General features: G+C 43.8%; 1 protein-coding gene across 1 annotated transcript in view; it reads right to left on the bottom strand.

Annotated features, from left to right (window-relative positions):
- The window catches only part of TTC19 (tetratricopeptide repeat domain 19), a 101,604-nt gene that overhangs the window by 67,405 nt on the left and 16,631 nt on the right, over window positions 1–17,568 (bottom strand). The window contains exons 3-6 of the mRNA XM_073616882.1: window positions 10,879–10,989; window positions 9,396–9,434; window positions 8,663–8,719; window positions 8,502–8,563 (exon numbers count right to left, since the gene is read on the bottom strand). Of these exons, the coding sequence (XP_073472983.1) occupies window positions 8,502–8,563; window positions 8,663–8,719; window positions 9,396–9,434; window positions 10,879–10,989 (269 nt within the window). The remainder of the gene's footprint in view (window positions 1–8,501; window positions 8,564–8,662; window positions 8,720–9,395; window positions 9,435–10,878; window positions 10,990–17,568) is intronic.

The following is a 17,568-nucleotide window of genomic DNA, read 5'->3' as shown; positions in this document are numbered from 1 at the left end:
TGGTCTTCCAGGAACACCTTTATGTCCCATTACAAGGTGGATTCCGCCTGCTTATCCACAGTGGATTTCGGAAGATCCGTTATCCAGGCCAATTCTTCTATTCTTTGTTAATAAACTTAGTTTGAATTCCCACCCAGTCTTTGCAAGTTACTCCCCAAAGTGTATGCTGCCATGATGCAACAGGAAAACGGAAAATTGTATACTCACCTTTCCGTTATTTTCCTTTCCTGTCGTATCTTCATGGCAGCATACAATCTCCCACCCGTCTAAGGTGATATATACGGAGAATACTGGGGCGGGGGCCATCTTTATAACTTATAGCTATGTGGTCCTATCAGGTTGTGAGGGGCGGAGTCACAACCCAAAGTGTATGCTGCCATGAAGATACGACAGGAAAGGAAAATTACGGAAAGGTGAGCATACAGTTTTCCGTTTTTATTGAAAAAGGTACATGACAACGACAGTTATCAAATGCCCTCAACATGAGCGAACAAAACAGTATAGTACATCTTACAGTGCAAAAATTTCTATGTCTTTACAAGTACACTGCATTTCTCAGCATATTGATCCCGATACACGTTATAGAAAACACCATAGAAACACAAAAGTACAATAGCTATTTCTCAAAACTTCTAGTGATATAGTTATACATTGTTTAAAGTAAGGGCAGAAGAACACCAAGCATCCCACAATTTATTATACTTAGTTGGGCAATCCCTGTGTTCAAATATGAGTTTTTCATAGGGTAATACCTGATTCACTAACCAAAGCCATGTATGTATGTATGTATGTATGTATGGAGCTGTGGGCTGGATCCACTTAAGTGCTACAGCTTTACGGGCCATAAATGTCTCCAGTAGCATGGTCCAAATATGTCCTGGCCATTGCTCCTCATTGTGGACCCCCATCAGACACACCAGTGGGGTACATGGAACAGGAATTGATAAGACCGCAGACAATATCTCAGTTACCTGTTGCCAGTATCTCACTATAACTGGACAGAGCCAAATAACATGCACAAAATCTGCGCACGGACAGGTGCACCTAGTGCAGGCAGAGGTAGGTATACGGTCAGGGCAGGACCTAGGGTGGTGGGGGCCCCTGGGCTTGAGTCACTTTCGGGCCCTACCTTCTATACATATGCACAGCTCTATAAAACAATAGAAAAGGACAAGGTGCGCCAGACTCAGTGCAGTATTAAAGAACTTCTGTTTAAATGGACAAGACAAAACAGCCAAATGGCTACTTACAAAAGTAGATAATATATAAGGGTATAAGTGGGGGATACTGTACTGGTATTCGTCCTGGGTCCACGATTAATAAAAGCAATAAAAATGAATAAAATGATAATTACCGTATTTATCGGCGTATAACACGAACCCTAAGTTTAGGAGGGAAGTTTAAGGAAAAAAACTTGCATTTAAATGCCCATCAATGCAGCCTTATCAGTGTCCATCTGTAGCCTTGTCAGTGTCATTGCAGCCTTGTCAGTGTCAGTGTAGCCTTGCCCCAGTGTCATTTGCAGACTTGTCAGTGTAGCCTTGCTTCAGTGTAATTGCTGCCTTGTCATCGCAGCCTTTCAGTTTAAAAATGGCGCCGCCGAGATACAGAGCCGGATGTCCTGTGTATCTCGGTGGCTTTCGCCCGCTCTCACCGGCATTTCGAAATGGGCGGGGCCCGCGGAGCCCCCTATTGGCCGGGGCCCATGGGCTTGTCAAGCCCATGGTAAGTCCGGCCCTGTATACGGTGCATTGCCTGCAGTCTGACCGGGGTCAGGTATGTTTGATGTAGCATATAAAAGGTGGATTTATTGTTGACTGCAGGAGATACAGATAGGTGGGCAGAGCAAGCCTCCTCCCAATCCTCATAAGACAAATTGGGGACAAGTTGTTGCCACTTGATGCACACCTCAAGTGGAGCCCCACTAGTCGTGGCAGAGAGTAAATGTAGATACTGCGTTGAGATAAGTCCCCTAGGACCCTGAGATCGAAGCACTCCTATCAGTGGGTATTCACAGAAGTCAGTGTCACGAGTACCAAATTGTAGCACATGTCGAAGTTGGAAATACCTATTAAAGGTACATTGGGGCAATTCATATTTCCTTTGCAATCCCTCAAAAGAAGCCAATATATTTCCATAATAGATGTTGTCCAGCGAAACCATTCCCCTACGCTCCCAGTATCCACAAATTGCTTTAAAAGGGGGAACATTGGATTGTGCCAGAGTGGTAGCATCTCGTTAGTACCCTGAAAATTTGTAATTTTCTTGGTCTCCCTCCACACCGTACGGGTCAGTGTCAGCATTGGTATATGCCTTTCTCCTAGTGCGGCCATAGGTGCCTCCAGTGCTATCAGCAGATGTTTCATTTTAAGGACATAGGCGAGATATGACTCAACCACCAACGGCGTAGCCGGTCCCAACCAGTCTGTCAGATGGCATAGCGGCCCAGCCAAATAATCATAATATAAGTTAGGCAATGCCAGCATCAGACTTCGGGCGCTGCAGAGTGGAGAATTTAAGTTTCCGCTTATGGGTGGCCCAAATAAAAAAAGGTGATAAGTAGCATGTCCAGGGTTTTAAAAAATGATTTAGGCATGTGAGAAGTCACATACACTTGGGCAGAAGGATCATCTTAATGAGATTAATCCTACCTGCTACAGACAGGGGAAGTTTGGCCCAGACAGCAAGTTTAGCTTTAAAGTGATACTAAAGGTTCGTTTTTTTTCTTCTAATCATGTTCCTTTAAGGTAGTGTACTGTGTGTTCACTTACCTTTTCCTTAATTTTCTTTTTTAAATGCTTCTTTTTGGTTTTTGATTTTGTCACTTTCTGTTCTTCTTCTATAAGGTTGCCCCATCATCAGAGCCGTTCTGCATGGGGTTTACAAGGCGTGCGCTCCCCCTCCCTTGGGACTACATCCCTGCGGGGAGACGCTGTCTGCGTTCACAGCCACGGGAGGCACGGGAGCCGCGGGCGTCTCTAAGACGCTGTAGCTCTGCCTCCCATGCCATGTTATTGAAATGAGAATCAGGATCTCAACAGCACAGCCCCGCCTTTACTCTGCCCCCTTTTTCGTAGAAGTGAAAGTGTCTCTAGTCTCCAGTTCGTCAGCTGCAGACTTTCATAGAATGCCAGTAGTAGTCATAGTAAATAAGTGTTTTTTTTAGAATATGGGCGTGCTGGGGAGGCGGGAATGGGCATGGCTGCTGGGAGGTGTCTGTGCACTGAAGGCTGTAATACACTTTGAGAACAAGGCTCGTTCTCGTTCTTTCAGTCAGTAAAAAAATCGGCACTGCACATGCACGATGCCGCTAAGCATAACGGGAATTGTAGTTCCCATTAACATATGACGTAGCGGCAAGGAGCGTGCTCTAAAAACCGGAAGCTACGGCAATCGAACATACTGTAAAGGAGGAACTGCCGAAAAACGTTATCAATATAACTGGTAAAACAAAAATTTTGGCATAATAGATAGATTCACGATCTATGCAGCATATAGATCAGATATATGTAAAAATAAATGTAGCTTTACAAATCCTTTAATCATGGTAACCAGAGGGTACAGATTCGCTAGGGAAGCCTCTGAAGGAGACAGGGTAATAATGATTGCCAAATATTTAAAAAAGGTCACTACCTGAAGAAGGCATGGAAGATCACTACATGGAATGGCCTGCAAGGAAAAGGGCATCAGGGCTGACTTCTGCCAGTTAATTTTAAGGCTCTAATATGTGCCAAAATTGTCTATGATTTGCATCGCTATTCCTAATGAGGCAGAGGTATCCTGCATATATAAAATAATGTCATCTGCGTATAGTCCTATAGTGTCTACTCTCTCACCCATAGTGATGCCTTTAAAGAGGGGAGAGTGCTGAAATCTTAGTGCCAGCGTCTCGATAGCGACCGCAAACAGCAAAGACAGAGGGCACCCCTGCCTGGTACCTCTTCGAAGCTGTATAGATGGGGTAGCAGACCACTGACTAAAAGGTTAGATGAGGGATCCCTATAAAGTATAGTGACCCACTGTTGGAATTTAGCGCCAAAGCCAAATGAGCGCAACGCAGCCATAAGAAAGGGCCATTCTGTTGAGTAGAAGGCTTTCGCGGTGTCTAGCGAAGCCAGCGCACAAGACTCAGGCAGAAATTTTCTAAGTTGCGTTATTAGTTACGTCCTACGTATGTTAATAGAGGTAGACTTTCCTAGCATAAAGCCAGTTTGGTCTGGATGAATTATACTAAGAATGACTGCATTGAGATGTTTGGCCAGGATCTTTGCTAGTATTTTATAGTCAATATTCAATAAAGAAATTGGCCGATACGACGCACAGTCAGTCGGGTCCTTCTCAGGTTTAGGAATATGGACCACCGTGGCAGAGTATATAGATGGTGGCAGTCTCCCCTCTCGAAATGCTGTAGAATAGATTTTTGCCAGAACAGGCGCAAGAGTGTCCAGGTATCTGCAATATATTTCCAAAGGTAGACCATCAGGACCCGAGGCCTTTCCCTTAGCCATAGACGCTACTGCCTCCCTGACCTCATCCTCCGTGATATCTGCATCCAAGTCCTCCCCCTGTTCCTGAGTTAATGTAGGGAATATCAAATCGGAAAGGTATGCCTCAATGTCTTTACTGGTAAATGTAAGGGTAGAGTCATACATAATTATATAGAAGTCGTGAAAGCAAGTATATCTCCAGCCAAACAGGCCTCCGTACCATCAGGACATGTTATTTCATTCACTACAGAGCTACCCGACTGCTGTCGAGCAATATGGGCTAGTAACTGACTGGACTGGTTCCCACATTCAAAATATTTCTGCTGGGTATAGAATGATTTCCTTTTTGCAGCAGCAGACATATGGTCTGACTATAAATGAGACATAAACACCTAATGGATACGATTAGAGTTAGTTGGGGCTGTCAAATAAGTCTCTTCTGTTTGGTGTTTTTTTGCTAGATCTTGCTCGTCCTGTCAGGAAGAACGTTTAATAAATGATATAGTGGACTTAAGAGCCCCTCTCCAATACTCCTTCAAGGCGTCCCAAAACATTAAACCACGTTCAGAGCTGTGGGCTTCCAAGAAAGCCGCTAGTTGATCTGGTATCCTGTCATTGGACTCAATCAGGGACAGCCAAAAGGGCTGAACTCGCCAGAGTCTGCGGATTCCAGTGGCCCCAGTATCAATCGACAATGACAAAGGCGAATGGTCCGACACTCCCCTAGGCAGATATGTAATAGAGGACAATTTGGTGAGAAACTTATCATTACCTAATGCCAAATCAATTCTTGAGAGACGGCCTCTGCTGGGAATGGACCATGAACATGCCCTGGTATTGGGATTCGAAACCCACCATAAGTCACTCCAACCAAACTCAGACCAAGGAACCGAAAGCAGACAATGTCTGGGACTGCATGGCTGGAGGGTCACCATGTCTATCCATGACTGGGTCCAAGAGCAAGTTGAAATCACCTAAACATAAAACAGGTTTCTGGTTACATTGCAGCAAAAAACACTGCCTCTTTAACAACCTGTAGGTTAGCAGGAGAGGGGGTTGTAAATGCCCATAATCACAAATGACATACCTCCTATGGGGTTCTGCCTGAACCTTCACACACTCCCATGAGACCGAGCAGTGCACCAATACCAATACCCCCCTAGAATAAGAGGAATGACAGGAATGGCCCATCCACTGCAGCCAAGGCTTCTTGAGGTGATCAATGTGTTCGGGAGTCAAATGCATCTCCTGAAGGCATATCAGGTGAGCATTGGATTTAAGTATTGTGGTAAACACTTGGGAACACTTGTGGGGGGTACCTAGACCCCTCAAAGTCCATGACAAAAAGGTACCGAGATTAGCCATCATACAATCGAAAAATGATGTTCAGCATATCAGGAAATAAGAATGAGAAGGCACGTAATGAGATAAAATGCATGACAGTAAAACTATATATGTACCAATGAACAAAACGGCAAGTGGTGTAACAATTGCAGCCAAAACCCAAACCATAAATAACTGATGTAGCTAGTAACTGTTGACTGATTATGTAGATAAGTATCAACGGGGCATTACCTGCACATTGCAACAGCATATGTGAAGGTAATTCGTGGTAGTAGCCACCCCCTTAAGCTCTCACAAAATAAAAAAAAGGGGGGTACCTTCTACATTGCTATTGTTCAATGAAATAAACAGTGTCAGACTGAACAGTCTTAAATGCACATAATACCCGTATTGCAGTGTGTATAACACTACCAGTTCAGAGCCTTCACCCTCAATGGTTAATAGGTAGACAACAGAAGCAATTTGGATAAGGAGTTCCAGGTTCGTCCAGAAGAGGGCAGCAACACACCAGGTATGACTAGAATAAGTCTGAAACTCAGAAAACCTACTGAGAAAAAGGCAATGCAGAAAAAAAAAGTGGTGAAAAAAATAAGAACCCAGTGTTAAATTGAAATGGTAGTCTGTGTAGTTCAGTATTGCGTTGCTCCAAACAGTGGAAAAAGGAAATCGAAAAACTGCAGACATTGGCTGCCAGTCCAGAAAAGGCATTTACTTGAAAACAAAAAGGGAGCTTGCATGTAATAGGATTGCTATCAAGCACTTGTTGCAGGAAAAATGTAGAGCTAGGGCATGTAAGGTAAAGGATTCTCCCCAACAACGATGCTATTCCAGAATAATCATGACGGACACCGTTTGGCATTCAACCATTCTTGAGCTGCATCAGGGGTAGTAAAGAAGAGCACACGACCACCATCAATCACTCTCAACCCGAGCAGGGAAAGACATTGAGTAGATGATCCCACCTTCCCTCATCTTCCGTTTAACCTCTGAACGTGGCTCTTGCTTCTGCAATTCGATCGAGAAATCCAGAAAGATAGAGATCTGCACATTTTCAAAGTTGATCGTGCTTTTCTGTTGGGCCTTACGAAGCACCAGATCACGATCTATACAGTTGAGCATTCTGGCCAGCAGTGGCCTGGGAGCTGCACCAGGGATAGGGGGGTTTTGCTGGGACTCTGTGTGCCCTCTCAACGTCAAAGGCAGCATAAAACTTGGCTCCAGGAAAGGTAGTTTTGAGCCACGTTCTGGCCCTCAGCCTTTTCAAGGAGCCCCACTATCCAGAGATTGTTGCGTCTAAGGCGATTTCCAAGGTCGTCAGCTTTTTGCGACCAGAAAGAAATTTGTTTCTCAGCAGCTGTCACCCGACCAGGGAAAGGAGAGAAATCATCTTCCAAGGTGGAAATTCTCCTCTCAGTTTCTGCCACCCTCTCCCTAACATGCTGCAAGTCATGTCTCATAAGGCCTATGATCTCCTCTTTCTTGCCTGTCAGGGAGGTGCTACTGGAGGTGATGGCCTCAAGAAGCTGGGCATGTACTTGCTCCAGGGTCAGCTTACCAGTCTTCTCCACCGCCGATGTGCCGACTTTCGGGGGAAGCTCCGGTAGCTGCCGCCGCGCTGCTCCGTGTGTGAGGAGGGCCGCTGACGCCATCTTGTCTATCCATGTGGGGAAATTCTTTAAGACAATCTGCTGGGGTAGAGGGGGTAGCCGTACTCATAATAGAAGCCTGCGGTGCTTGTATAATGTCTGGGCACCTCAAGGAAGCAATTTGTGGAGCGAGAGCTACTAGTAATATGCAGGATTGATGCAGATTCTATGGGAGGCTGGCAGAGGTCTCCTCAGACATGTCCGGTCATGTCGATGGTAGCCACGCCGCCCCCCCCCCTGTAAATGCTTTTAAAGCATCACCTATGGCTATATTTTAACCAAAAATAGGTATTATATTGTGTGTTTTGGCAGTAAAATTAATTTTATTATATTTTTTCCTGAAAAAACTGTTGCGCAATTATCAGGTGACATAAAAATTTGTAACTAGCACCTTTTTATTCTACAGGGCCTCTGCTTTCAGAAAATATATAATGGTCTGGGGGTTTAAGTAATTTTATTGCCAAAAATTAAGGTTGGTATGCCCAACAGTGGCGGCCCATGCATTGTGGGCGCCCCCACCCCCCGACACCTCCTCTGCCCTCCCTATACATGTGCCTGGCCCCTTTCAGGATGCCGGACACATGAAATACTATGGCGAGGATAGGTGGGGGGGTGTATTTTGAAGCACGTGATTAGAGCCAGAGACTCTAATAGGCTTCAAAATAGGGTGGGCTCGGGGCGCAGAGCACTGCGTCCCGATCCCACCCTGTTGTGTGGCATAGCAAATTTATTTTCGCTATTTTCACACTAAGGTTCCTCCCAGACAATCAGCTCCTTGAGGGCAGGGACAGATGTGAATGTAAAACGCTGTGTAAATTGTTAGCACTACAGAAGTACCTGTAATAAATCATTAAATATACTTCCCAGGTCCACAAGTAGTAAGTATAACCCAGTTAGAGCGGACCTTTCACCCCTTTCCCTATATTTCACACCAGCATTCATCCCAGCATGCTGATGTGAAATCACTTAACACTTTTAACACTTTTTTTTGCTTTTTTATTGTAGCAGACTGGGAGTTACCTACTGGTTTTGAGAAGCGTAGATACTGGCGAGTTTCAGTGAGATCTCAAGAAATGAATTGTCATCCTGGCAAAGAAACATAAAAAAAATATACTAAATACTGATAAAATCGATCAAGATAGACGAGAAGAGATTTAAGGAAAAAAAAAGACAGCCAAAGTTTACCTGTTTGATTCCACTTTCAAGCATGTACACCATGGTGGTCTTAAACAACTTTTCAGCCTTAAAAATAAACAAAAAACAAATAAAAGAAAATCTAACAATTCATTCAGTTAACCACCAGATAGGAATGGGTGTTTATTTTTAGGATAGTTGAGATGGTAAGTAAAGTGTAGTAAAACATAAAATGACCCAACTGTAACATATTACACTGTATGACACCACAGAGCCCCTCTGTGTTACTTTGTGAACTATAAATGTCAAAAAAAAAAAAAAGAGAAGAATGGGTCCTAAGCAACAGCTCCACTCACAGGTTTGGTTGCAGACTGGCTGGTGAGTTGAGCTGGGAATTTTCTTTGGGTTTGTTTTGCATGCATTGCCCTACCATGTGCTCTTTGCTGTGAAGGCCAGTTATAGGTGGGGGCAGGGGCCAGTTGTTTATTACTGACGTAATATTGGAGAGAGGGGTGTCCAGTGTGTCCCTGGGCCTTAAAAGAGGAGGAGGGGTGGGCTCCCCTGCCCTCTATCTATTCATTAGAACGCATGTGCTTCTAAACTCCTGTTTTTAATGCAAACGGTTAGGATAATTTGGTTGGTTGCAGACTGGCTGGTGAGTTGAGCTGGGAATTTTCTTTGGTTTTGTTTTCCACTCAGGTTTTGTAGCGAAAAAATATGATACCACAATGTGTATGAATGGGTGTTTGTAAAAAAAAAAAAAAAAAGTGGTCTGTATACTTACATTGTCATACTGGCCCCTTAGTAATGCCACATTTGCCATCTAAAGAAGAGAACATAGAGATAAAACCCATCATATAATTTCTGATTTAAACTAAACCCTGGGCCAAAAAGCTAAATAGTATTCCTACCCATCCAGTTCTGAGATTTAAACAACTATGCCACACTGTACAGACCTGTCTGGCAGGGCAGAAGACCTGATTTTTTTCCCCTGCTCCAGTTAAGTAACATGCCAACAAGCAGGTCTTTGCCATTCCCAAGCCAGTAATTGGACAGGGAAGGGAGAAGCAGCAGATGGATTAGCTCTGTCACTCTGTGGTTAGAAAAAGCGTACTGCAACAAAGCTGAATGGCTCCTTATGCTGCTTCTTCTTTTCCCAGTAGGTGTACTGACTTACAGAGAATTGCAAAATGCTGGTACCAAGACAAATCCAGGTACTTACACTGCTTGCATTTATAAAAATACATTCAATGATGATGTACCAAAGAATATGGAACTGCATTGATTTTTTGTTAAATCGAATGTCTGTCTTCAGATATTAGGTGGATTCCTTTCATCAAAAAATTCAGCCTCACAAAAAGGACTGCGTTCTGATCACAGCAGCCTAAAGACACACTCAACGACTAAGGATGGTGTAAACCAGGGGTAGGCAACCTGGGGCCCTCCAGCTGTTGCAGAACTACAAGTCCCATCATACCTTTCGGAGTAAATGTAACTGCCAGCCTGTCTGATGGGAAATGTAGTTCCACAACAGCTGGAGGGCCCCAGGTTGCCTACCCCTGGTCTAAACTAAAATGAAAGGAAGCTATGACTAAAGCCCCCTGGGGGCTGAAACATGTAAGCTGCTTGTTTTCTGGATTTGTTATACCTCTTTTCAGGCTACATTAAATAAATGTTTTTTTTCTTTGAAGGATTTGAGTCACCGATTGCATTCATCTTAAAAATTAGAGTTTACCTTTAACAAAATAATAATAATAATAATAATAATAATAATAATAATAATAATGATAAAATAAATGCACAGATCTTCCAGGTAAAAAAAAATATGCATTTATTATTTTTTTCTACAGGAGAATGCAGAGTATTGCACCCACGATCAGCGGATCAAGAGTGCAATGTCAGGCTCCTGCAACTCACCCTCCAGCTTTTTGCCTGTACCTCCATACAGGGTTTTCTTGTTGAAAGCTAGAGAAAGTGTGAATGGACTGTGGGCACAACCTGTCTGAAAGAACCCTTAGAACAGAGGAAGATCTAGAAAAAAGGTCAGCTAAATCAACTGCGGTGTATATTACCTACCTAGAGGATTTTTTTTTCTCAACCAAAGTGCTAGAGGTCTTCTGGAATCTGGTGTAAGCACATAGGTGACACTGCATACAAGTGAGCAAGATGATCTGCACCAGCCTGCATTCACACAATGAGACCTCCTAGTACTAGGGATATCATATTTTATTTTTTAAGCTAGCTGTATAAAGAAAACAGAGACGTACCAGATCATAAGTGTAAATAATGGCGCGCTTGCTTTTGTTTTCCTGAGCCAGATGAAGAGTCCTATGTAAAATCTCTTCTGCTTCATCCATCTCGCCTTTCATAATGCTGAGCTAAATCAAAACACAGAGAAAGTAAAACAATATAATCATTTTTGGTTATTTTGCAGCAAGGCAAAGCAACAGATTCACTTTATAGCAGAACTTTTTTTTATTATTTAAAACTCAGACAGTATTTAAAAAAAATACATAAAATTAAAGCAGCTTTTGCTGCAATACTCCCCTTTAGTCTGGAGATGACCTCAGCAATATTACTATTTTACCACTTCCCAGGCTGTATGACAGACAGCATTGTTCAACCTACTTCTGAGCCCAGGCTGTCATGGACCTGCCCCCCGGGGGACATCATCTCACTGGCCTGTGCTCAGAATATTACCGCACTGAAGGGCACTCACATATCAATGTCTGAGCACCATTTAGTGCATGAGAATGGATCTCCCCCCATCCCAGCAGCCACTGAAATAGGAGGAGACCCATGTCATCGGACCAACTAACAGAACCTTGGAAATGCCCCATTCTCCAGCAACATATGTCAACTATCCTTTAATTTCCTTACTGCTTCTTTAGCTGTCAGAAGTAAGAAAAGAGAGCTCAGTGTAAGTTCTGAGTCACTTTAACTGAGCAAACACAAGGCAGAGGACCCTCAGATGTGACAGCACTGGGCTAAAAAACAAGAACCAGCGCTATTATAACAGGTAAAGGAGAGTGAGTATGTGCTGCTGTGGAGAGGGCAGTAAAGTAAACCTATTGCTTTGCTTAACATAGGCAAAGCATGGGTAGATTGTGTTGAAGCTTAAGTTTAGCAAAAAAAAAAAATCTCTCTAAAGCTTTAGTCACATCACTTACCAGTAGTGATGCACTAATAGCATTTTTTTTTATAGCGAGTACGAGTACAGGAACATTTTTTTTAGTACTCGCCAATACCAATTACCAATACCTACCGCAACAGTTTTGTTTACACTTTAGCTGTCAGCAATGGTACAAAGCATTGAAAAGTTATTTAAAAATGAAATACATTTTTTTGCGCTTTTTTTCCAATGTAAAACGTGTAAATATATGTTAAAGGTGTAAAAATATTAACAAACAAAAGCAAACAAAAAAAGTTTTAATTATTAATTGGATCCTGTCTAAATTGTCCCTAGTATGTATGAATGTGAGTTAGGGACCCCAGATTGTAAGCTCCTTGAGGGTGTAGGGACTGATGTGAATGTACAATGTATATGTAAAGCGCTGCGTAAATTGACAGCGCTATATAAGTACCTGAAATAAGTAACTGAAATAAATAAATGATGAATAGTTTTATTAATAAAATAGAAGTGAAAAAAAAAAGTAGGGAAATAATTAAATGGAGAAGGAGAATAAGGAGTAAATTAAGGGTTAATAAGAGAAACATTTAGCAAATGTTACTTTACTGGATAAGTTGCTTTAAACTGACTTCATCTGCAGATTGAAGTTCATCAATTTGATCTGTAGATAAACTGAATAAACAGTAGGATACAAAATTAAACAATGTTTCTTTTTATCCTTCCGTTTTAGCAGCTGAGCAATGTTGTTTATAAACATTGCCTAGCTGCTTTCTTTTTTTTGATAGCCAACATGCTGGGACTTTGTTTACACTTCAGCTGTCAAAGGGGGACCCCACTAACAGCTGAATGAATCATTGGTTGTTAAGCAAGCAGCAGCCCTGCTCCTAAACAACCGGTAATTGCCAGCTATTTTTTTTTTGTTTACATTTCAGCTGTCAGTGGGGGAATTCCACTGACCATTGAAAGAACCAAGCCTGAAAGTATCGGTACTCGTGTAAATGCTTAGTATCACCACCGATATCGGTATTACTGCAACCTTCTTAGATTGTAAGCTCTAAGGAGCAGGGCCCTCTGATTCCTACTGTATTAAAGTGTATTGTATTTGTACGGTCTACCCTCAAGTTGTAAAGCGCTACGTAAACTGTTGGCGCTATATAAATCCTGCATAATAATAATAATAACCTTACTTACCAGTAATGCAGGATGTCTAATGTGCAGGCAGTTGGATCCAGGTGAAATTGTCTGTGCAGGGATGCCTATTCTCTTCCTGTATCTGAATGTCAGCTCTGGGTCTTCAGGCAGAACAGCAGTACAGATGATCATCCTCTCTTTCCTTCTTCTTTTTATAAAAGTTAAGTCATTGATTACACTGCCTGTAACACAATCTGTGAGTGGGGAGAGCTTGATCAGTCCCTGAATTCACTGCAGCAGTGCAGATGGTCCCCAGTCTGACCAGCGAAGTTACTAACCATTGCAGCTCCAGGAGTTTAGAGACAGGAAGAGGACAGGCATCCCTGCACAGAAGATTCCTCCAGGATCCAGCTGCCTGCACAGCGTGGGATATACTTCATTACAGGTAAGAAATGTTACTAAAGCTGTAGAATTTTTGTTTTAGCTAACCTTTAGCTTTAAGCTTTTTCAGTAAACCAGAAAAATCTGTAAACTAGCTTCAGGATTAAAAACCACATGACATCTTCTAGAAATGTAGGGTGACAGCTGACCCAATAATAGGGTCGATTTACTAAAACTGGAGAGTGCAAAATTTGGTGCAGCTCTGCAAAGAAACCAATCAGCTTTCTGTTTTTTTTTTGTCAAAGCTTGACCTCCGGAAGATTTTACCCCTTCATGACCAGGCCATTTTGTGCAATTCGTCACTGCGCTACTTTAACTGGCAATTGCACGGTCATGCAATAATGTACGCAAATGAATTATATATAAAAAAATTTCACACAAATAGAGCTTTCTTTTGGTGGTATCTGATCACCCTTGTTTTTTTTAATTTTTTATTACATATATAAACAAAAACATTAAAAAAAAGATATTTTCTGTTATAAAAAAAGCTGAGTTAGACTTACCGGTAACTCCTTTTCTGAGAGTCTTCCAGGACAGCCCATGAGACCTTGGGCTCCTCCTACCAGGACAGGAAACACGTCACCCCCACCAGATAAAAGGGCGGTCCTCCAGGCCCATGTCAGTATTCTCAAGAACCGTAGGATCCTGCAAAACATATGCATAATACACATAACTTCAGACAATACCGGGTGGGAATCCGGCTGTCCTGGAAGACTCTCAGAAAAGGAGTTACCGGTAAGTCTAACTCAGCTTTTCTCCAAGCGTCTTCCAGGACAGCCCATGAGACGATGAGCCAGAACTTACCAGTCTAGGGAGAGACAACTGCCTGAAGGACCTTACCACCAAACGCCTGCTCCTGAGCTGATAGGAGATCCAGGCGATAATGTTTAATGAAGGTCGAGTAACTGGACCAAGTGGCAGCCCTGCAAATTTGTTCCGGTGAGGCACCAGCCCTCTCAGCCCAAGACGTAGACAAGGCTCTAGTTGAGTGCGCAGTAACAAAAGGTGTAGGGACCTCCCTAATTTTGTAAGCTTCCAAGATGGCTTGCTTTATCCATCTAGCCAATGTGGCTTTAGATGCACTATTCCCCTTGTGAACTCCAGAAAAGAGGACAAACAAGGCATCAGTTTTCCTAAAGGTCTTCGTGACCTCAAGATAGACCAAGAGAATCCTTCTTACATCTAGAAAACTAAATTTTCTTTCTAAGTTGCCCTGTGGCGAACTACAAAAGGTTGGCAATACAATGTTTTGAGATCGGTGGAATGTACTTGCCACCTTGGGCAAAAAACCTGGATCGGTTCGTAACACAACTCGATCCTCAAAAATCGTGAGGAAGGGCTCCCTAACTGATAGGGCCTGCAACTCACTTACCCTACGAGCTGAGGTAACAGCTATAAGGAACACAGTTTTTAATGTAAGTAATTTAACTGACATACTTTCCAGAGGTTCAAACGGAAATTCTACCTGAGTTTGAAGTACTAGGGACAGATCCCACGTTGGACAACTTCTCACTACTACTGGTCTGGCCCTAGAGATAGATTTGAAAAATCTGGCTATAGTGGGATTTTCCAGGAGAGAAAACTGGAGGAACACACTAATAGCTGCCGCCTGTACCTTTAGGGTACTAACAGAAAGACCTTTGTCGACACCCTCTTGGAAAAATTCCAAAATAGACGGAATATCATGAGTTAATCTATCATTTTCAGATAACCATGAGTTAAACCTTTTCCAAACTTTGGAATATATGGCTCTAGTAACTGGCTTCCTGCAATTAACTAGAGTCCTGACTACTTTGTCAGAGAACCCTTGGGCGCTCAGTATCTTTTCTTCAGATACCAGGCCGTCAAGTTTAAGGAAACCACCTGAGGGTGTGATACTGGACCCTGCAATAATAGGTCTTCCCTTTTCGGAAGACTCCACGGAGGCTCTGAAACCAGAGACTGTAGCAGGGAAAACCATGGCCTCTTGGGCCAAAACGGGGCAATTAGAATCAGATCTGTCTCTTCCAGCCGAAACTTCCGGAGGACTTCTGGAATCAGCCTGATTGGCGGAAAGGCATAACATAGGCCTGGAGGCCACGGGTTCGCCAGAGCATAGATCCCCAAGGCTTGGTCTGCCGGGTTCATGGAAAAGAATATCTCCGTCTTGCGGTTGTTTCGGTTTGCGAACAAATCCGCTACCGGATAACCCCATCTCTTGGTGAGGTCTGCAAAGACTTCGGGATGAAGGGACCAGTTGTCTCGGTCTATCCTGTGACGGCTGAGATAATCTGCCAGGCAATTGTTTTTCCCCTTCAGGTGTACAGCAGAAATGGAGGCTAGATTCCCCTCTGCCCATGAAAGGATCTCCTGGGCAATGGACTGAAGCCTCCGGCTTCTCGTGCCTCCCTGCTTGTTGATATACGCGACTGTCGCTATATTGTCTGACAGGATTTGGAGGTTGTGACCCCTGATCTCCATCTGAAAAGACTGGAGGGCTCTCTGGACTGCAAGCAGCTCTCTTTGATTGGATGAGGCCCTTGCCTCCTCTGGGGACCACTCTCCTTGTGCTACTGCATTGCTGAGGTGGGCCCCCCATCCCCAGGAACTCGCATCCGTGGTAATCCTTCGGGAAATGGGAAAGGACCATGGGAGACCTCCTGCTAGGTGCTGACCAGCTCTCCACCACCACAGGCTTCTTTTTATCCTGTCGGGAAGCCAGATCCTTGACTCCAGGGACCTTACGTCCCCGTCCCAGTTTCTTAAAAGAAACCTTTGTAACGGACGCTGACGGAGTCTCGCCCATGGTACTGCGGGAAAACATGAGGTCATAAGACCCACTGCCCTCGACACCTGTCTCAGAGAGACCGACTGGTTGGTCTGCAATGTAGACATAGTCTGGAACACTTTGGTAATCTTCTCCTGAGGAAGAAAAACTTTTTGGTTCACGGAGCAAAAATCGTAACCCAGATAAGTTACTTTCTGGGCCGGAATCAAGGACGATTTTCCTTTGTTTATTAGCCAGCCTAGGGACTGTAAGAAGTCCTGTACAGCCTGGAGATCTTCCAACAGCCTTTGGTATGATTTTGCCACTATCAGGAGGTCGTCTAAGTAAGGGATAACCGTTATTGCCTTTAATCTTAGAGGAGCCAGCACTTCCCCCAACACCTTCGTAAAGATGCGTGGGGCTGAGGAAAGACCGAAGGGGAGGGCCTGAAATTGAAAATGTCGGGTCCCCATACCCGTCTTCACTGCCAATCTCAAAAACTTTTGGAAGGCTGGATGGATAGGGATGTGAAGATAAGCATCCCTTAAGTCCAACGTGGCCATAAAGCAGTTTGGGTATAGTAGGTTTTTGATTGTAAAAACCGTCTCCATACGGAAATGCTTGTATCTGATGGACTTGTTTAAGGTCCGGAGATTCAGGATAAGTCGAAACTTTCCTGCTGGCTTTCTGACCACAAATACATGGGAATAGAATCCCTTGCCCCGCTCCGATCGAGGAACAGGAATCATGACTTTTTGATCTAATAAGTCTCCGATCTGGAGACCCAGAGCCCTTGCTTTCTCCCGATCTTGTGGAGGAAATGTGACCAACAAACGTTCTGGTGGTTGGTGAACAAACTCCAGCCTGTACCCGTTGGTCACTAGGTCCAGGACGAAGGGGCTCAGAGTGACTGCTGCCCACTGTGGGATGAAGGTCCTCAATCTCCCTCCCACCGGGGAACACAAGTCACTGCGGCTTGGCGGGCTGTTGAGGAGGGTTAAATAGCACTCCCCCTTTGCCTCTGCCTTTGTGCCCAGTCCAATGCTTTTTCGGCCTGCTGTCTTTTTCTCTAGGACTCTGTTGCTTGTTTTGGCCACGAAAAAATTTTCTGGCTGTCTGAACTCTCTTTTTCTCTGGAAACGCCTTTTTCTTATCAGCCGTGCGTTCCAGTGCCTCCTGTAGACCTGGGCCAAATAAATGATCGCCAGTTAAAGGAAGGCCACAAAGGCGCAACTTGGAGGCCGAGTCCCCTGACCAGGTCTTAAGCCAAAGGCTTCTCCTGGCCGAGTTCACTAGAGCCGAAGTCCTGGCTGACATTCTTACCGACTCAGCGGAAGAATCTGCCAAAAAACCCACTGCCTGAAATAGGAGAGGAAAAGACTTTAAAATTTGCTCTCTGGAGGTACCTGCTGACAGATGTGACTGAATCTGAGTCAACCAAACCTCCAGATTTCTGGCCACACAAGTGGAAGCCAAAGCTGGTTTCAGGTTTCCAACTGCTGAGTCCCA

This window comes from Aquarana catesbeiana, linkage group LG02 (assembly GCF_042186555.1).
Source record: "Aquarana catesbeiana isolate 2022-GZ linkage group LG02, ASM4218655v1, whole genome shotgun sequence".
Classification (NCBI taxonomy): Eukaryota; Metazoa; Chordata; class Amphibia; order Anura; family Ranidae; genus Aquarana; species Aquarana catesbeiana.
The sequence above is the reverse complement of the archived record's forward strand: the minus strand, read 5'-3'. Positions and strand labels throughout refer to the sequence as shown.